Source organism: Colius striatus, chromosome 16 (assembly GCF_028858725.1).
Source record: "Colius striatus isolate bColStr4 chromosome 16, bColStr4.1.hap1, whole genome shotgun sequence".
Classification (NCBI taxonomy): domain Eukaryota; kingdom Metazoa; phylum Chordata; class Aves; order Coliiformes; family Coliidae; genus Colius; species Colius striatus.
The window spans coordinates 14,472,055-14,493,578 of NC_084774.1; the positions used below are offsets into that span (position 1 = coordinate 14,472,055).

General features: G+C 38.7%; 1 protein-coding gene across 6 annotated transcripts in view; it reads left to right on the forward strand.

The window, feature by feature from the left end:
* The window catches only part of BCAS1 (brain enriched myelin associated protein 1), a 53,390-nt gene that overhangs the window by 28,434 nt on the left and 3,432 nt on the right, over nt 1-21,524 (forward strand). For 3 of the 6 annotated variants that reach the window (XM_062009019.1, XM_062009023.1, XM_062009020.1), the window contains 4 exons: nt 209-412; nt 7,759-7,926; nt 14,540-14,605; nt 18,264-18,530. In XM_062009019.1, coding sequence (XP_061865003.1) covers nt 209-412; nt 7,759-7,926; nt 14,540-14,605; nt 18,264-18,530 — 705 coding nt within the window. The remainder of the gene's footprint in view (nt 1-208; nt 413-7,758; nt 7,927-14,539; nt 14,606-18,263; nt 18,531-21,524) is intronic. The other 3 variants (XM_062009024.1, XM_062009021.1, XM_062009025.1) reach the window with 3 other exon arrangements.

Consider the following 21,524-nt stretch of genomic DNA (forward strand, 5'->3'; position numbering starts at 1 on the left):
ATTTCCAGTCTTACAGACAATGTTTTCATTTCTTCATCAATTAATCATCTCTTATGAAGGGTGGGGTGCTTCCTCTGTTCAAGATATTATTTGGTTGTCCTGCACAGTGGTGGTCTGCTGTGGGTTTATCTGTTGTACCAGGTGATGCCTTAAGGTATCTTGTCCTTCACACATTTCAAATAGCCTGTGTGTTCATGCTTGTTTCTAGAGCCCTGAACAGCAGCCTGTTGCCTCTGTAAAAGTAGACAAAAATGTCCCTTCCTCCCAAGAGCCACAGACAACTAAGCAGAATACAAAAGCCCCTGAGCCTGCAGCCCAACAGCAGGTAGCAACAGGAGAAGCCTTCAAAGAGGCAGCAAAGGAGAAAACAGCATCCACTCCTATGCCACTGAGCAAGCTCTTTTGGAAAAAGGTATGTCTGGACTCCAGAGCTCCATCTTCACACAGCATAAAGAGTTACAGTAAAGCAGTCAAATCTGCCAAGTTGAGCACATCCCCCATCTTAAACGTACAAAGGGTAAATATGATATATGCAGTTACAAATGCATAGCTGAGCTTTGGACAGATAAATACATACTTAGCTAATGGCAGTTAGTCCTGTAGAAGAATCTTATAAAGTTGTAGTCTTGAACCTATTTGTGCTATTTTTGAATAATTTTATGGAAGAAGGAATATTGCTTGATCAATTCTACACATTTGTTTAAAATCACAAAGATTATAGTAATTTTTCCCAAATTCCATCATTAACAGAGCTATAGCTAAAAAAGCATTTCACTTTGGAGAACTGTTGGACTTCATTCTAAATGGATGAACCCAGAATCTGGAGAGTATGTAAGAATTCAATAGAACAGATTTTATACCACAGTGGATCAGTCTTTAAGTTTGGGGATTGAGGTCAATTGCTTGGGAAGATATATTTTTTCCTTCAGGTTAAACAATGATTTTAAATAAAACTATGAAAACATAGCCTTGTTTCCAAGTGGATTTATAAACTGAAAGATTATTATTTTCTCATTTCATCTAAGGGAAGAGCTGTATGAAACTTTACTGAATCACTGTATGTTGAATAACTGCTTTCATGGGCTTCTGTTCAAGTTCAAATCCCAGAAATGAACTGCTTCCAAACACACAGAGGGAGTTATTAATCCTTCAGCTTCTTCAGCTGTATTTTTCCTACTGAACAGTGATACTTGAGATACAGTTTGGGCATGTTACTTGCACTAAATAAAAATAAGGTGTTTAGGTAGTTCAAGTATTGTGCTCTGTAAACATTTGCTCCTTGGGACTTCATTTCCTTTGGAACTGGGTGGATCAGGTATTTAAAATGAGAGAAAAGTTGAGAGGAAGGGTTTTAATATACTTGTTATTGCTATGGAAACTTCATCCTCTGAGTAGTCTGGCTTATTTGAAGACAGAGATGGGAAGCAGGATGTATGCTAAACATCAGGATAAAAAAAGAAAAGAGGTACTCTGGCAAACATTTGTATGTAGTTTTGGTGTAAAACTGAGAGTAATAAATCTGGTCTGAAGTTCAGTAGTTTCATAAGCAATAAGACCTCTTGTGCTTGAAAAAGAAGCAGCATGTAAGAAGGGAACATTTTCTTGCAGAAAAACAGTGAAAGTGCTCCTGTGAAAGTATGGTTGGTGGTGATGGTTGAAAACCAAACTGATTAATTTGGGTTAATTTTTCAATATAAGGTTTTGTAATCTTGTGGAAAGCTTATGTAGTTACAGATATTCTACTGCTTTATATAACATAGATTCTGCCCACAGTGAACACTGGCTACCCATATCTCTAAGCTAAACCCACCATGTGTCTGTAACCTTATGACAATCTCCACTGAAGTTCTGGTTTCTCAAACATCTCAAGGGTATGAACCTTGTACCAAAATTCTGGCTTTCACTTCTGTTTGTTCATAATGTTGGGTTTCATTCATCCTGCATCATCATTAAATAAACCTACTTACGTCAGTGAATGGAATATTTATAGAGAACTCTCTACAGCTCCAGGTAGGATTTGGTTGCTACTAAAAACTGCTAAGGGATAGTTAAATAATTTGCCCACAGACACAGAACTTTTTAACTTTGTAAAATTAGGCCATTTCTGCTAAGTTAGAACTTCTTGGGTCCAAAGTTATCCCAAGATCAAACATTTCTGTAAGTTTTCTGCAGAAGTAGCTTAATTTGGTCCTAAAGTTTAAAATACATATATGTATCTGCACGTTAGAGCATTGACATCTTACCTATAAAAAGCTAATGTTGCTTACTGGACTTTCTTGACAGAGAATAATATATTTCCTTTGATGAAAGACCTTTGTGACCCAGACAGCTTGCAGCTTTAAAAAATGAAGATAGATGTTAAAAAAAAAAAAAAATGTCCTTAGACTACAGGTTAGCCTCAAACTCAGCTTGATTTGAGGCTTCTGACTTTTTTTTTTTTCTGCAGTGATTTTTATCTTTCTGGCACCCTTAATGTACTGTTCTTTCACTAAGCCAGGGAGCTGAAGCTAGCAGCTGTTCCAAATAGGTGTATAGCTCAGTCGTGTAATTTTTCTTTTGAACTAACAAATAGCAACAACACTCAATAGATCCAGGATTCAGATCCAGCTTCTCTCTTGCCAGGCATTCTCTCAAATATCTATCTTCTGATGAGCTTTTACTTCAAAGTAAAGCTAATGAAGTGCCTGTTGACACGCTGCAGTTAATGCTGCTGCTCTGACTACAGATGCATAAATATGTAAAAGAGAAAAACCCTTATTCACCTCCTCAGTTGGGAACCACTTCATCTGTATTTGCCCCATTTCCTGATCAGTCTGCATAAAAGTTTTCCTAACAGTTTCTCAAATGTTTGTCATACTAGCTGTTGTTTTTTCAAATACTAAGGAGTATTAATAGAAAACTACAGTTAAAAATTTCGTATATTTGTGTTGGAAACCTGGTGTACAAGACCCTGTAGATATATGATCGGGGCACAGAAATATGATGCTTCATTTATATCTGATCAAAGCATGCCAGTAAATGATGGAGGAAAGTGAGGGAGTATTATTTAGACTGCTCTGTGAAGTATCTTTAAAAGTAGATATATTTTTTTTTTAAACTAGAATTTTAAACTGTTGCAATTTCATTGCCATACACACAGCAAACTCGTGCCCTTTCTACTGAGGGTGATTTATGCACTGATAATAGAAACAGGGAAACTGGTTAGCTAATAAGTGAATCAGAATAATGTCTTTTATTGCTGAGTCTGCAACTATACTTTGCCATAGGAAAGTGAAAATAGATATTTAGGTGGAGTGTGTAAGATAAATGTTAAAATTACTGAGGACTTATCCAGGCCCCATATATTCCAATATGGGAGCAGTTTACCCAGAATATACTGCTTATCAGGCAGGAGAGGAGGAGATTCTTGACTTTTTGTTTTCTGGGTAAATAGGTGAAGGAACTTTAACTAGAATTCCTCCTGGTTGAGGCAGTGAGAGGACAATAAGCTTTTGAGCTTATTGGGTGCTATTTTACAACCTGCTGGTACAGGTGCCATCCTTACAGCAGGGAGGATCTTTAACCTCCTCAACCCAGGGAATAAGACCAATAGGACTTGTCAGAACCATGCTCCTGTGCTGTTTACAGACCAGTGTGGTTTAACTATAAACTGGCAGGGGTTAATGTAAATTGGTTAATAGTCTGAGCTGTTATAGCTGAAGATCTGCTGATTGGCACCTTCAGGCAGTAGCCGTAGGTCACAGGGTAGAGGTCTGAGCCCAATGATGGCTGAAGCTACATTATCTGCAGCAATCTCTGTCATCTTTACATTGGCAAAGGAGGGCAGAAAGGCGGGTTAAAGTCTCTCTAACCCTCTCTGCTTCCTGCCTGTGAATCTGAGAGCAGTAGGAACAAATCTCAAATATGACTGCTCTTTTAAGTGGAAATTTCTTGAGCAAAAGGTCGTCTCATATATATTGTTAAGATAAAAGAAAAGCTGCTTCATAAAGAAGATATGACCCAGGAAAAAAAATAGAAGAACTGTTCCTTGAGTTTAATGAAATGCAGTGGAGAGTGCCGGCTCAGACTCCAGCACAAGATCAAAGCATGGTGTAGTGTTTACTTCAACTTTCAGGAAAGACACAAGTAAAATGAAAACTCCTATCAAAGTTATCCAGGTCACAAAATAAGTTACACTATCATAAGGCAGCAATTTATTTAGCCAGCAATGTAGATAAGAAAACGATGTAGTAATAGTTCCCTGAAACAATAGGAGGGTTTGTAAGAATCAGAAGATCGCTTGGAGAGTAGACACAAACTTTCCACCACAGCTATTTTAGGTAACCTTGTTACTAAAAGAATGAGACACACTCTTTTAAGAGATGGAAGAATGCTTCCCAAACATAGTGAAATAAAGAGGCTAGTAAAATACCTGTACAAAACACAGCTAGCAAAGATAAATTACAACGTGATTTCAAAGTGAAACCCAAGGTAGCTCTGTAATAGGAAGAAAAAAGGACGGTGCTCATCTTCAAGCAGCTGTATCTTGAAAAGTTTTCTAAGCTTGGTAAAGTGCCTTTAAAAAATTCAGGTTCCTGACTTGGTTGCACAGAAGCTGTGGAACCTCCAGCCTTGAAGACACTAAAAGCTCGATTCAAGTTCCTCAGCAGCCTTGAGCAGGAGGCTGGACTAGGTCTCCAGGGATATCTTTGAGATGACAAAATTGTAAAACAAAATCTTCAACATCAATTAACTCAATCTTACATTGGGACACAGGTATAAAAGAGTGGTTCCTAAACACAATCACAAGACTTTTGCCCTAACTTTTAATAGCAAGCCTATGATCTCAAACAAGGTAACAAGTAACTTCCGCCACATTTTTGACATGTTTAATGGTACCAAATTAAAGTAACTGCATCAGTATATGGGATATCTAAGTATAAAAAAATAACTAAATAAAAAGAATAAGGTATCCTAAAACAAGGTTTAAACTTTCCCTCTTCTATGGAATCCATCAAACAATGTACAAAATATTATTCATTACTTTAAATAAATCAGCCTCTCTGGATATTTGACTATCACTTAGCTCTTCAAATAGGCGGTGCTTTTCAGAGTCTGGCATTTCACCCCAGGCTGCATTTTGTTATCAGTAGTGACACTAACACCATTGCATAGGCACAGCTTGAGAGACAAAACTCATTTGGGTTGCAGCTATAACAGCGTAGCAGTAACACGATCCCAAGCTGTAGTCTTTGAATGATGAGCTCCCAGAAGCTAGGTTGCCGCTTTATTGAGCCACTGTTTCAAGTCATGCAGTGAATCATTTCCTTCAAGCAAATAGATGGCAAATTGCCTATATGTATATGTGAAAATGCAGAAATCTAGATTAAAATTATTATAAATTGGTTATTTCAAATTTTCATAAATAGAAATGAAATCTACAATTCCATGGGGAAGCAGGCAGCAGAGGAGAGGGACGTTTTATTCCCTCATCATTCTTCTTCCCTCTACTCCATTCCCAAAATGCTGACTCCTTCCACAAGAGTAAAGAACAAAGCAAAATCTCTTGTGCTGCTGTAGAAGTCCAGGGTGAGTCCTTATCTTGCATGTAGAGTCCCCTTCAACTAAAAAAGAATAAATGGAACTGAAACATGTAATATTGACAGAAAAATTACATAAATATATTGAATGCCTTCTGTATGAAGACTCTACAGAAATTAGGATTTTTTGAAGGGAAAGGAAATGACAACAGCATAGAAAACAAATACAGTAATACTGAAAGTAATCAGGAAAGATCAATTGTTGCTCAAAATGAAAGTAGTACAGTATAAAATAAAGTTACTTGGTGACAAGCAAAAAGAAAGTGCTCTTGAAAAATAAAGCATACATTAGCTATAGAATCCTTTGTCACAGGAGGCTGCTGGATGTCAAGAATTTATATCAAGTTGGAAAATGTCCAGCTAAATTTCTGGAGGAAAAAAAATCAGTCAAAGGCTGTTAAACTACCTGGAGTGCACAAGTCTTATGAGGAGTGGGTGAGGGATCTGGAGATGATGAGCCTGGAGAAGAGGAGACTGAGAGTCCCCAACTCTGGAGATATTTAAAAGCCTTGTAGCTGAGGTACTGAGGGACACAGTTTGGTGGTAGATTTAGCAGTGTAGAGGTTTCTATATCAAAGATATTACATAGGAATCATCAAATTTAAAACAATTAAAATGTATATGAGGGCAGTAGCACTAGCCACTGCTGCTGGAGGTTCCATTCCTCACCACTGTGCACCAGGATCTGGAGCAAGGGTAAATATTTGGTATCGTCTTTTAAATTGCTCTCATGTCCACATGGCTAAAATTCCTTTGGTCAGAGTAACCATGAGTATGACTTACATGTATGCTCCTGTGAGTAAAGGTAAAAATTGTCAAATATCATTCTGAGATTTACTTACAGTAGTTCTTGCCTATAGGAGCCATAGTATAAGTTTCAGTTTTAACTGTGCTGTGTTTTTAAGCAGTCATGTGTGTTGAAATGCCGATACCTAGGGTAACTGTTTCTGGTTGAGTCAGTATTAGAGGCTGAGGGTGTAACTTATCCTGCATTTATAATGTTCCACATCTTCCTGCAAAAGGCTGCAAAATTATAAAGGGCTTGCTCCAGGTTAAATTACCTGGTTATTAGCATAATAGCTTCTTTTTATGGCAGAAAGGAAGATACATCTTTGTACAGTTACACTGGAATTAATTAGTGGTTCTTGAGGGCACAGAAGAATATTACTTACCATTTATAAAAGCTAGAAGGAAATGAATGTTCAGCCTCATGCTACAACAGAAATGTGCCTCCTGTTCACATATTCATTGCACAGGTCTTGTTCAGTTAAACACATTGAGCATTCCCAGGATAGCCTTGAGAAGGCTATGGAATGAGACATGCAGGAGATTAATCAATAAATCTTATGGCAATCCATATTTCAGAGGAAATTACCAACTGCATGCCTCTGGCTGAAGTACTATTATAACAGAAGGAACTTTCCAGTAATTCGCAAAAGCTCAGTGGGACCCAAAATCCTTCTACAAAGGCAAAGTTGCTGAGTAGCCAACAACTTTTCTTGAACTCACATGAGGGTCAACGCTATCAAAAAGTGTGGCTGTGACCCATGGGATTAGATGAAGTAACAGATGAGCTATTTAACTACCTTGTACCTCAAGAAATCATTTATATCTTTGAGGGAGATGACATTGTGAATGTGACCAGCCTGAGAACACTGTGCCTTATCCAAGGATGTTGCACTTCTCTATTTCACAAAGAAAAGAGTTAAACAGAGTTTTAACAATTCATAACGTCCATGATGTGTTTTGTTTAATCCTATTCCCTCTTTTGTGTGCAAACTCCTGGATATGATCCTCATTTTTACTGGCTTTCCCCGTGTCATCTACTCGGGTCACATATTACTGTACATAATTTACATTTCTTTTTAAATTGTAATAAAAAATATTGTCTTTGCGAACTGCAATTCAAGCAAAACTGCTGCTTGAGTTTAAGCAAGTGCTTAAAATCCCACTGGTTTATATACCTTGAATTGAGATTAATCCAATCCTTGAAGAGACCCCTACAGATATAGTAACACTGAAAATGCTTTCATGCAACGTTTGTTTCTGATGTACCAATTTACCACACTGCTGAAGTACTTTGATTGGAACCTGTTTTAAAAAACAAACAAACAAACTCTCACTGATTACATCTGAATGTTTTTTCCACTTTCTTAATGTTTGCCTGAAATAACCCCAGAACGCATCGGAAGAAGCAGAGATCGTGAGCAACGAGAAAGCAGACGCCTCTCCAGAAGCAGCAGCTCCTGACAAAGATGAGAGTAAGAGCCCAGAAGCTGCAGAAGTGAAACCTAGAAGAGAAGAAAGTAAAACTCCCAAAGCAAACCTGAGGAAGTTTTTTAAACTGGTAAGCGAGACAATCTCAAGAGTGGAGTGTGATGTGCTCAGTGCGGGGGGACGGGGGTGCAGTTCTTGAAGAAAGCCGGTTGAAGACAGCTACCTGTCTGCAGGAATGCAGGCGGGAGCTGTGCCCCTCTCGGGAGGCGTGTGCCCGTCAGCGCCCCGGCCCCGCCGCCCCCCCGCGCGTTCCGCGTTCTGCAGCTCCCTCTCGCGGCCGCTCCCGGCACTGCTCCACGCGGCCCCGGCTCCGTGTGCTCCCCGCTGCGCCCTTTCCCCGCTGCGCCCTTTCCCCGCTGCGCCCTTTCCCCGCTGCGCCCTTTCCCCGCTGCGCCCTTTTCCCCGCTGCGCCCTTTTCCCCGCCGAGGTGGCACAGGGCAGTTCACGGGGTTTGAGGCAGCACTCGTGATTGACACTGAGGGAGCCTTCAACCTCACAGAGTCATGGAACCGTTTTGTTTGGAAAAGACCTTGAACATCATTGAGTGCAACGACTCACGTTGCCAAGCCCATTACTAAACCATCACTTTTAAACATCTCCAGGGATAGGGAATCCACCACCTCCCTGAGCAGCCTATGCCTAACAACCCTCTCAGGGGAAAAAATCTTGCTAATCTCCAATCTAAAGCTCCCCTGGTGCAACTTGAGGCCATTTCCTCTTGTCCCATCGCTCATTACCTGGGAGAAGAGACCAGCAACCATGCCCTTTTATTTAGTTGTAGAGAGCAATCACGTCTCCCCTCAGCCTCCTCTTCTCCACAGTAAATACTCACAGTTCCCTCAGCTGCTCTCCATCAGACTTGTGCTCCAGACCCTTCACCAGTTTAATTTCCCATCTCTGGACATGCTCCAGCCCCTCAGTGTGTTTCTTCTAGTGAGAGGCCCAACACTGAACACAGTGGGTGTGAATCTCTGGGTGATAAGACCTAGGCAGACACTCCTAGAAGAAACTATGTATTAGTAGTATTAGATGTCCCTGCACAGCACCATTGCTAATCCTGTGCTTGCATCAGGGCGTCATATTTTTAGCAGTGAAACTTTTTTCCAGTTTATGTAGGTTAGATAAGCTTCTACCTGAAAGGATACAGTGGCTGCTTCAAAGATGTTATATGTGAGATGGCAAAAAGAAAGGCACAAAGTAAGATCTAATCCTTCTCAGAAGAAGACTGATGAAAGAAGGAAACCACTGAGGTGATAACATAGCTGGTTTTGCCTCATGGTTATAGGTATGAAGCTGCCAGATGGATTTGTGCACAAAGGACAGCCAGACAGTACTCCTCAAAAAAATCCAGAAAGCACTTCTTAGATTAAAACTGTAGCAGGCCTTGGGAATTTAAACAGCAATTGATTTGTTTTGGCAAAGTTTATAAATGTGTATGGAAGATTTCTATTTTAATCAATGCTAGTTTAATTTCAGGCAGCTACATGGTGTGAGTGTCAGAGTAGCTTAGACATTAAAATGTAAAACACATAGTTTCTTATCATGTAATGTAATAAATCTCCCGGATTGTCTGCTCACAGGTACCTGCTGGTACATATAGCTGTGAACTGTTACATTGCCAAAGGTTAAAATTTGTGAGTCAAACCACAGAAGGGACACACAACAACCCAAATCCTGAATCATTTTTTATTTCTAAAAGATTGGTGTTTCTTTTAGTCAGTTGTTTGTTAGCCTCAGCCCAACCCATGATGGCTGCATTTACTTTTTGTACTTAAGAGTTACTTCACTTCATAGTGATTCTGGCATATTTGAACATCCAAGCTAAAATTCTTAATATCAGCTAAGAATTGTGCACCTAATGTGCCTTTAATTCTACATAAGATTTTACAAAATTAGTCAGTTTGGAAAAGTCTCAACCTTATTCTAAAATCTGAGGGGACTTGTGCTCATCCTGCATAAAGACTTGTCACCATGGCACGTGCTAGGTGTGTAGAAGATGTCCCTGGAGCAATGCACATCAAACACTGACATCTGTGGCAAACATGTCTTCACATCATGTCACTCTAACAAAAAAATTAGCATGGATTAAAAAATAAAGCTGTTGCCACACCTATTTTGGTCGTCCAGGAAGAAAAGAGTTAAAAGCAGTGGCAGTAATGCCACTTTAATTGGATCAAGGGGTTAATCCAGATTTTGGCCTAGAAAGATAGAATTAGCGTGTAGGCAAACATCAGTCCTCTTAGGAAGGAGAATTGTATTATCTATGTAACTGCTTTTATGGCTTTTTAAACCTTTATTATTCATCTGCTCTACTTTTGGCTATCAATTTCCAGATGGATAATTAATCTATTGTCCTTGAAGTATGTCCCAGGTTGTTTCCTCTGAATAACTTCTAGATTACTGGATCACTGCCATGTTATGTAGCTGCCACACAGCTTCGTGACACCAGGTCACCTGTCTCATTAGGTAGTATTTCTGATTCTTAAAGCAAATAGAGGGATTTTAAGACACTGCTGAACAAACAGCTTCTGTAGAGCTTTTGAACTAATGGTGAGCACTGAAAATGCACAAAACGTTTAAGACTTCCAAATGTTTTAAGTGTTGACTTCTCCATTTACACCTTCATCTCCCTTCACAGAGGCTTGATTTCCTCCCAAGGAAGAGGGAAAGCTGCAGTGCTGTGGGGCTGAGAGCCGAGATGAACACTATAGAGAGGTGTATTGCTCCAAATAGTTATATTGGCAGCCTGGTTACTGGAAGGTATAATTTCCACTCAGAAAAGATCAATTTCCACGTAATTTTCTCTTGAGATCCATAAAGTGAAGGAATTCCCAAGCCAGCTGTGGAGCAGCTAACTCACATTCCAGGAGCAGAGTAACTGTGGGATTCGGAGCAAAGTATTTGCATGTTTTGGGGCCTTGCAGTTTAGAGCCTCTACTGTCCTCATGTGAATGTCCTTAGTCTGTTGTTCATACTATTGCTGAGTAATTTAAAACTCAGATGTATGACAGTTTTGCTGCAGCTCTGACCACAATGTGAATGTACATTTGAGAAGCACAGAAAGGTCCTGATGTCAGATCATGCCTTTTTGCTTTCTACCTGTGGGATGAACTCAATGCTTAGTACCTCTTACCTGAAGCACCAGAGATAAAATGATATTTTCCTGTGGTTGCAGAAAAAAAAAAGTCTTTTAACCTCTTTCACTTGCAAATCTGGACAAACCACAGCCAGTGCTTGAATGTACCTTGTGTTCACCTCCCACAGGTTACACTGGGCAAGAGTATGCCTTGGAATGGTATCAGAGCCTATACAGACCATGCCATGCATAGTATGCTGGTCACTAACTCATCCAGCAGGTCGTTTTGGAGCACTACTGTCTCATTGCAGATGGAACAGTCCATGAATACTTTTAAGACAGGATGTTAACAAGCACAAGTACTTAGTCTCTGAAACATACTGTGCTTGTCAGCAAGAAGGAATGTGGCAGGACTTTGATAAGACCAAGGCTCCTGTTTACTGATACATTTTATGGTTTACTCTTCAGCCTGGCAATAGATGGATTATTGCTCTGGCTGCTGAAAGAGGTCATCTTTTAGTTTTATGTTAATATGATTGTTTCTTGCATTTCTCTTCTGCCTGCAGAAGATGCTCCCAAGGTAAGCTGATAACATCCACAAGTAAGTTACACAGGCCAACTGCCCAGGTGCCTAAGGAAAGGTAGCTTACCACCTTCTTACTATTCAAGAGTGGGACTCAAATTAAATTTAATTCTATTTCAGTCTGTTGTGAGCCTCTGACAGGCAAATTGGTTCTTTTCGATGTGCTTCAGTTTTGACATACTCTGCTCAGAGAGCACAGGCCAATAGCAAACAGATGTTTAGATCTACAGCGCTATGGTAGCCGTTATTGACACAAGGATAGCCACGGAGAGAACTGGGAGTCAGTTACTTTGGAAAGGTAGTATGTATCTTGAAGATTGCTGACTTGCTCAGAACAGAAGTCCTTTCTTAATTCTGATTAATTATTTGCAATGGCAAATGTTACAGAAGTAATTGTTGTGGCTAAAATAGGACAGGGTTAACTAATGATGTGAAAGCTATTGGCAAATTGAAAGAAAGGTGTAAAGCATTAGTTTGAAGCTCTGTGATTCAACAAGAGGTGAAGAAATACCACTGCTTGTTTATCTAAGCAAGCCACACCTATGTGAATCCTCTGTTTCCAGATGAAAATCACCCATGCCTCAGTTAACCAATATCAAAGAGCTATGTTGTTATTTACAGGGTGGGATATATCAGATCCAATGCAGATGTCTTGACAGAAACAGCTACACCTGATTTAGTCACCTCAGGTAGGGGCAAGCAGGTCTGAGAGCCCCTTAGGATCCAGATGTGTGAGATGATGTGAGCCTTGAAAGTTCCTGATACACTCCATAGAATATAAACAGATGGAAAACTAAGTAAGGTAACTCCTTTCAAAATGTCTGTTTGCAGATATTTTGTGGAGATAAGGGTGTAAAATGGCTTCTTTTTTTTTAATCAGAAGGAGAAGAATTGCCAACTATAAACAGAGGTTGTGGCCTTTGTCCTTACCAGGGAAGCTGACTGGTAGCATGATTGGTCTAAGATAGTATTCAGTATGGTTTTGCAAAGCAAATGTCATATTTCTGGATTGATGAAGATGCTCCCAAGCAGAATGTATCTATCTAAAACAATAAGAAATATTATTTCCAAATTGTCTTCAGTGTCTGTGCTGGCCTGCTTCCCTGCATAAATAAACTTGTGTGTGATAAATCACTTTTGGAACCAAGAATATCTATTTTATGTTGACTCAATTTAATATTCCTTCATTACTCAGGACAATGTAGTAAGACTATGGCCTGTTCCCATTCTTCTCCATTTAAAGATTTAAATCCACCCTTAGTGCTGCACAAAGCAGAAAACCCTTTCAGGAATCATTTGGCAACAACAATCATAAACGACCAAAGGCAAGGATAAGAGGAGAGAGAAATCCTTGTGATTGTTACATATATGTCTCACTGAAGGCAAGAGGGAACTTTATCTAAGCAAAGATCCCAAGGTCTTTATTCTGTTATTTATGTTCTATTAAAAAAAAAAATACAAAGAGATGGATTACTGAAGGTTGTCTAAAGCAGGGCTTTTCAGTTTGTTGTTTGGTGGTGTTTTGTTTTGTTTTTTCTTAGGGGAAAAAAGGCTAACAAAGTGATTGCTGTTACAAACTGGCTTTTTGTTTTTCTCAAGGCACTTAAAAACTTATTGAAATAGAAATACAAACTAGATCTTATTACAATACCTATTCATTCACTTCAGACTGAGTTTCTATCCTGTAATGTTAAGACAGACCACATTGTGCTTCCTCCCTTCCATTTCTGCAACCCCTTACATAGATAAAGAGTCACGAGCATAAACATGCAAGAGACTGTGCAGCAGCATGTTCCAGAAAGAGTATTTTTCCCACCATTTGTGACAAATAATGAATGGAGTGGTTTCACATTCTATCATGCTGCTGCTGCTGCATATTGATTTTCAGGGGTTTTATAGCAAAATCAGAGACTGAAATAGGTCCTTGCAATAACACCATACATAAGATGAAGCTGATACTGTTGTGCTTCAAGTGACAAATCTAGAAGCTGCAGAAAACCACAAATCCGCCTGATCTATCTTTAGAACAAAAGTCACATCCTTTCATTGTTTTCACTGAACTTATGCGATGAAAAATGACATTTAAATTTGGGCACTTTGAAATTCTGCAGTTTATTTTATGCTTTACTGTTAAGCTCTGTGGCTTATACAGTACTCAGGAGAATATCAAGTTGAACCCTCTAACGTGCTTATTAATTAAACATGTACATACTGTTCCTTTTTGTTTCTTTTGTGTTACTAATTGTAAGTTAACCTTAATCTAATTGTCACAAAGCTTGTAATTTTTTATCATTGAGCTAGTTTTGTCAAACAAGTTTTTCTCATTTTTAAATCTGGATAGAAACAGGATATCATACCTTAAAAACTTATTTCAGGGTCAAAGTTTGTTGTTAATGACTTGCCAGTGCTGCAGCCTGAAGGTCTGCTGAGATTGTCCAGGCTGGGAAGAGTGGACACCAAGAAAAGTCAGTGCTTAGATATATGGAGAGAGAAAGTATAAACTGGAAAGTAAAATTGAAAAAAAAATATGCTGATGATAAAACATAAAAAATATATCTCTAAAGCTGAGTGGATTTTAATTATTCACACAATATGCACTTAGTGTGATAGTTAAATAGAAAGGAAGTCCCACTAGATCTTATAAAACAGATTTGCCTCTGAAAAGCAAGTAGAAAGCTCTTTCCTAGAAAACTGAGTGGCAGGGCTGATAACAGTGTCTTGTTTACCAGGTGATATGATCTCTGGGCTGCTGAGACCTCATTCATATTTCTCAGGCCTTAATGGGGAAATTGGCTTGCAAAAGACAGTCACTTCACATAGAAAAGAACTAGTAAAAGTCCACCCTGGAAACATGGGTATTTCAAAAACATTGATAGTTTCTGGAATGTCTGGTTTTGCTTTGGGGTTGTACAGAATATCCTGAAATCAAACCTTGCATTTTTTAAATTCATGTGTATTTTCATACTGAATTAATGCCTCAAACAGGAACTCAGTTAGAAGTCCTATAATCCTTTGTTATTTTAGTCAGTCAAGGGTGATGGAGGGACAACCTGTACAGAAGAGGTAAATGGCCCAAGCCCCAGTCACCAAGTAAGTGCCCGGATTTTTTTATCTTCTGGTGATGGGTTGTTGTGACCTTCTTCCATACAACTCTAGCTTTTGAAACATAAAAATCATTGAAAGAAAAGTGCTACATGCTCACTGAGCTTCATATATTTACATTTTTTCTTTACTTATCTATTTATTTTACTTATACTATTAAGCAAGATTTTGAAAGGTCACTGTCAGATTGTTTTAAATTGGTTTTTTTTCCTTTTCTTAAAAAAATTGTGGATTTATGTTCAATTTTATTCCTATCTCTCTTGTTACTATTTTACTTTCTGCATGTACCTTGGCTTAGGCAGTAAAACTAAATACACACAGCTAGAATGTTTACTTTGTTCATTTACTTGTCTGCTGTGGAAAGGATCATTTAGGTGGAAACTAAAGAAGAGAAGTGAAAGTGAGAATGAAAACTGTTCACTGCAATTTAACAAAAGATGTGAAAATATTTTTTTCTTATTTAGTTTTTTTTCTTTAATTCTACCTTTGTAAAAACTAAACCAAAACTTTGGATGTGACCTTTATATTCTGCTCTTTATGGCTCTAGAATTGCTTGGAAAAATCACATTTTCATTAGAAAGTTACCTTTTCTGAGAGTGAAACCCTCGTCTGTTACAAGTCAAGATAGCAAGAATAATTACACTGAGAAATGGGTTATGTATATAGACACAGGGTTTCCTTTAACCTGGGAGCCAAAATGAAGTTGTATTGAAAACTGACCCTTCAGAATTTCCGTTTGTAATTAATAGTAAAATTATGTTCTTGTTCTTCCTGTTTTCATGATGTCCTATGACACTAAGGTTAATCTTTCTGAAATATTTCTCTAAAAGAACCCCAAATATAGATGGTCATGTCTTGTGACATTTATTCCTTATTTCATACAACAGCTTTGTGAAATGACGTGGGTAAGGGACTAAAAGTTACAGTCCTGGATCTGCTCTTTATTATTTTGTTATTTTAATTAGCAGCCTGTTTCCTTTTGTTTTTTAAATCAACTTATTATTCTTCCTCCTTCTCCTGCTCACACTGATGTAGATTGGCAGAGTTTTATAACATGGAAGAGCTCAAGGAAGACTGTATCTGCTGTTGACTTTTTCCTTTTTTAGATCTCCTTAAATTATGCTATCACATCTCTGGAATGCCATGATTCTTTTTTGCTTTTCAGCACTGCCATTCTGTATGCTACAGAAATGCTTTACAACCTGATCCAAAATCTGCAGAAATTCCAGGGTCTGCCTTTTGCACTTAAAAGGCAACCTTGGATTAAAGTCTCCTGTAACATGACGGAGGAAAACACTATCCTGTTAAATCTTTCTCCTTTTTTCAGCAATGCTGTTGAGGGAGTGAAAGCAATCTGTCAGGTGCAGATCACCCTTTAGAATAAGAAACGTTAACATGTTTCATTATTCATAGGCTTCACTTTGTATTTCCTGAGCTGCTTCCATCAATATAAAATATGCCAATTTCCTGCCTTTCAAGGTTAATATGAAACACCTCAAAGAGATTATCTGATTGGGATTTTTTTTTTTCTTATTTTGCCTGGAAAATGTATTATGAATATTTTTTTAATCGTTTTGACTAACATCAAAGGCCAAAACCTGCTCACAGAAATAGTCCTGTCGCATCCAGTTTGGATGTGGCTGCAATACTGTAACTATCAGGCACCTCCACAGTTAAACATGTGTGGTGAGCAAGACTCAACTCTAATTTTACACCCACAGAATAAACCCACAGAGTGTTAGTAAAGGTTAAAAGTTGTTCTGGTACCTTTGAACTCAGATATATCCAGTCTCAACATTATATTTTAAGCGCTGTAGTTATTTTTGAACTGAACATGCACATTTACAACTGTCCCAAAGAGAAACATTTCAGAAGTGAGCTAATGAAAGCGTAAGAAGGATCTTGTCAGCAAACCAATGAGTTCAGCAACTGAGAGCTTCTTGTCTGATAGAATGAGTCAGAAAGAGATAGAACTCAATTCGAGTTTATGGAGTCCTTTGGTCCTTGTTCCTGCATTACTTGGACACTCAGAAATGCATCCAAGCAGTTCAGTCTCCTCGAGTGAGGTGAACAAGATGCAGCTAGTGTGTGGTGGCGATGGAGCCCCAGGTGATAGTTCTCTGTACTTTAAGGTTATTGATTTTGCTTTAATAAATTGAGATGGTGCCTGCCAGTAGGGTATGGAGCTATTGATCACACCCACATCTCCAAGTTTCAAGTGCTATCTTCACATATCTCCTGCAGAACTAGAGCAAAGACTAGTTTGTCTAAAAGCAGACAAATCCAGAAGTAAGAAAATATACACCCACATACATCTGTCCTTTGAGAAAGGAAATTGTTAAATGCAAGCACATACTTTGTTGAGGACCTAAGCTGAACTAGCCAACACTGAATGTATTAAATGGCTGAAGGATTAATAATTTAAAAGTGGGGTATTTTAAAATTAGCTGAGGAAGAAAGGTGCTTCAAGAGAAAAAGGCCAGTGGTAGTATTGTTACTTGCTCTCATTCTTGTTTCTCCAAAATTAGAGAGGCTTGAAGTGGTTTGTTTTAAATAGACATGAGAGGTGTATTTGCATTCTGTTTCTTCAGAGTTTTTGCTTTCAGGTTTTTCTCTGAAATCATGATGTCTAAAAATGTACGTGTTTTGAATGAAAGCTAAGTTTGTCGTGTATGTGTATAACCCTCAGGCCTTTAGAAGGACACCAAATATTTCAAGACTCGTGGTAAAATCCTCAGAGTTGGGAAAATTGCACAGTATTAAGCTCTGGGCTGTGCTCCAAGGGTGGATGTAAGATTTCCAGCTTTTCAACATGCAGATTTGTTTGCTATTTCAATTACTATGCTAATAAATAAGGCAATATGATTTTTTGCATAAGAAATAGAAAATCCCATTTGTAAACAGATTTCCTGGGAAAAACAGCTCGTCATTTTCTGCTCTGAAAACAGTTTCATTGCCTTGTCCTTTGTTTGCCAGATATGATTTTTCTCCTGTGAACTTCAAACATATCCCTTCGACTGTACTTCTCTGAGTTTCAGAATCTTTTGCTTTACTATAAATAGATGCTTGGTTATTGTTCTAGTCTCTGGAGTATTTGGTATCTCCTTTTGCACTTGAATGTTAAATCTTCTTTGACTGTGGCCTTCCACAGCTAAACTCAATATTGTTAATTGTTTTGGTGGAGTGTTGTAGTTTTAAAGCAGAGTTGTTTTTATCCTTGGCTTTATGGTATCTTTTACTTCTTTTCTTTCCCAGATCTTTCCCTTGTACTTTTTGGGTGCTTTCATAGTCTGGGATGCAAAAGCTGGGGAAGTCTCAGCTGGCATGCTTTTGGCTCTCTGCATCTTGTCATGCATGTTCTCTGCCTTCTAAAACAGCTTCAGCAGACATGCATGTAAATAAAGTCCATGCAGGGGTGGTTTGATCTTGCAGTCTTTGCTCATGTAAGTAATTCTATCATCTCTCTGGGAGTCCTTCCCTAAGAGAAGGCTGCAGGAGTTCATCCCAAACTCTGTAAATGAAAACCTGTTGAACAGCAGGAGTTCTCCCTGCCAGGTGGCCTTTCATTTTTTAATATATTTATGGATCGCCTTCCGAAATGTTTACATTTCACACTAAAAATAACCATTGTTTGAAACTGCTTTAGACATTAAACTCCACAGAGAGGCCAGTTGCCCCAGCTGAAAGTGAACCTATGGGCCAAAAGAGCAAAGAGAGTTCAAAAGACAAGAAGTCTACAGTGGAGCTGAGCAAGCAGAAAGGCAGCAAACAGGAAACCAGGGAGCAGCCAGACTCCAGGGAGCAGCAAGCAGCCGAGACCGACTCCATCCAGAACGGAGGAGATGCTTCAAAGGAACCCTCCTTCAAGAAGACAGAGAAGAGGCAGTCACTTGGAGGGTTTTTTAAGGGCTTTGTACGTTAACTTCTTCTTATCTTTTTAGTAATTTTTCAGCTGGTTTTAACTGCCCAGCCTGCAAGCTGTTAACTTTGTGAGACTTGTGCTCGAATGGAGTGCAATTTCACAAGCAGCTTGCAGGACTAAGGCCAAACAGCAGCAAGTTTTTGGGCAAAGGTGAGAAAACTTTAGCCTCAGGATACAGATTCACAGTGGGCACAGTTTACTATGGAAGAGCTATAATTGCTCCCACACTCCTGTTTTAGAGGTTCATGCCTTGCCTACAAGGATGACTCAACTGTTCCTGAAGCAGGTACTGAACCACCTACAATTTGTAGTGTGTTCATTATGGAAAAGTAGAGATGGCACCAGTTTGCCAGAGTAACCTGCCTGCCAGGTTACAGCTGCTGCTTCAGAGCAGTCGAGGCATCCCTGAAAGGTGGAAAATCTCTGCAAAGAGAAAAAAACAAGATATGTCACTAGGTGGGTGGGAATCAGCATAGTGGTCATAAGATAAGCACCTCATGTTAGTAATCAATTACAAACTAGTTAAAGCACACCAAAAGATACATGTTTGGGGTTTTTTTCTCCCTGCTTTTTTGTTTAATCTTACCCTAAGTTTGATATTACCCTTCACTGAAACCTGAAATGTAGAAATGAAATAATTCGGCATACTGAGAAATCTGAGTTTCTATAAGGTTTGGTGTTACTGATGCAAGTAGTAATTCCTCAGAGCATTGAATAGATGGATTTCCCACCCCTCCTTTTGTCCATATTCAGAGGCTAATGTAGAAACAAAAGCACAGGTTAAACCTGTGACTGTCTCTCAAGCCTCAGAAAGAAGGCAGAATTCTGTTGCTTTTTATAAAAATTGGAAGGATACTCCTCTTGCCACAACAGCAATGAATCCACAGAGCTATGGGATCAGTTTTAGCATATTTTGGAAAACCTTGTGTGTAAACTGAGCTTCATCACAAATCTCAAGTGATATAAAGAACCTAAGCAGATTTGACTGTTACCTGCGATGATTCCTACCGAATCTGGCTTCCCTGCGAGACATACAGCTTTTTTTGCATCCTCCCTACCTTACTTCTAAGGCTGTGGGATAGGCAATCTCCAAGTCTGAAAGAAGAAAAGTCAAGTGATGCAGATTTTTAAATTAACCCTGTTAGGACACTGGGTTACAGAGTTCAGCTGCCATGCAGACCAGTATGACTCATTCAGAGGCAGATGTTTTTCCACATCATAAGAAGTGTTTAATTTGCACACATTTCACAGAATTACTAAGTATCCTACAGAAAGTGATTTGCATTTGCAAAATAATCACATATTAGAAGGAGAATTAAGAACCAAAGAAAAATAACTTTCTGCAATACTGATTGGCAACAGTTCAACCATTTCTGCTTTCTGTTTCATCTCATTGTTCTGGGTTAAAATCCTGGTCCACCATGAATCAGTGGGATTTTCCTGTAGTTTCAGTGGAGCAAGGAAGTCCTGAAACATACCTGGAGTAATTATCAACTTCCACTGGCTTCCACTTATCCTGGCTCCCAGTGAAGGCAAGAGGAGAAATCTTTCTGTTTAGCACATCTGGAAAAAGCTAGGGTATTGTTTTATACATATCTGTGAACTATACCAGCTGATTGAAGCTATCAAGCACATGGATGCTCATGTGCACTTTCCTCACCCCATTTGCCTCCAAATTCTATATGAAATTTCCATTGTGCATGTATGTAACGTCTGACCCACACTCACAAGGTGTGTAAGTGTCATATCCTGCCCTGGGTATTTGCAGTCTTCCCCCAGCAGTGAAATCAGTTCTGCTTAAACCACTTAAGATGATAGTAACAGATCTCTTATGTCAGCTGGAGAGGAGGAAGACAGCCACATTTTTCTGGCATAGGTTATCTAGAAATAGGGCAAATGTTAACCACCTCTATGATTTCTGAAGGTAATTGAGATTTGTTTTTCTGATGTGGAGATTTGTTGAAATTAACTGATAGCTCTCCTTTGTCAAAATTTTCTCTGTAGCCACTGTATGAGAAAGATTTTGTCTGTTGACAATTGCACTTTATTTTGCATAGTGTCAGTCAATCAAATTGTATCCAAAAATCTTTCATAGCGTTTAAGAATAGATACAACTCAAGAACTATTCCAGGAAAGGAGATATGAGAAAGTACAAGATAGAGCAGAAACGTGCTTTCAAGTGCAAGTTCATGAAAAACAGAGAGGCAGGAAAAGTATTTCTGACTTAAAGTTCAAGAAAAAGTTTTTTGATCAAGAGAGGAGATTGTGAAGAGGTAGAAAGATCATTTGGGGAAAAAAATGCAGAATAAATGTAGAGAAAGTAGAAATGTTCTGTAAGATATTTTTGCTTGCTCAAGGAGTATGCCAGACAGTTTGGCTGTATAGCTCCTTATCTTCTGTTGCAATTATAGAGGCCAATAGTATTCTTACAGCTTCTCTTTCCCATTAACAGAAGGTAACAAATTTTTGACAACAATATTGCTAATTTGATCAGTTTATTGAGCTTTTGAGCTGGGAGAAAATAAAACAAAAAAAGCCACAACAACTATGTATGGAAAATATCTCACAGAAAATTACTACCTCTCTTTGAATATCCCCAAGATTGCCTGTACCTAAGAAATCTAGTTCTGCAATGCTCCTAAAAAATAACCTACACATCTCCTAGGTGATCACACTAAGTCCCAGGAAGGTGTAACCATTAATCTTTAAATATTAGATCACACACAAACCCATGCCAGAATTTCTGTTTCAAGATAACAACTCAAATGTCTGCTAACAACTCAGCAGAAATATTAGACTTTATTCTGATAAAATGGAAGCAAGAGGTATTTAGCAGGGGATCCAGTAGACCTTACCTGCTCACACAACCTGCTCACACCATGCTCCTCCCAAATTCTGATGAGCTATTTCAACAGCAGCTATTTTAACACCACTCTCTCCTGAATCTATTGATTCTTCTGAGAAAGGGCACAGAGTAAGAGGATG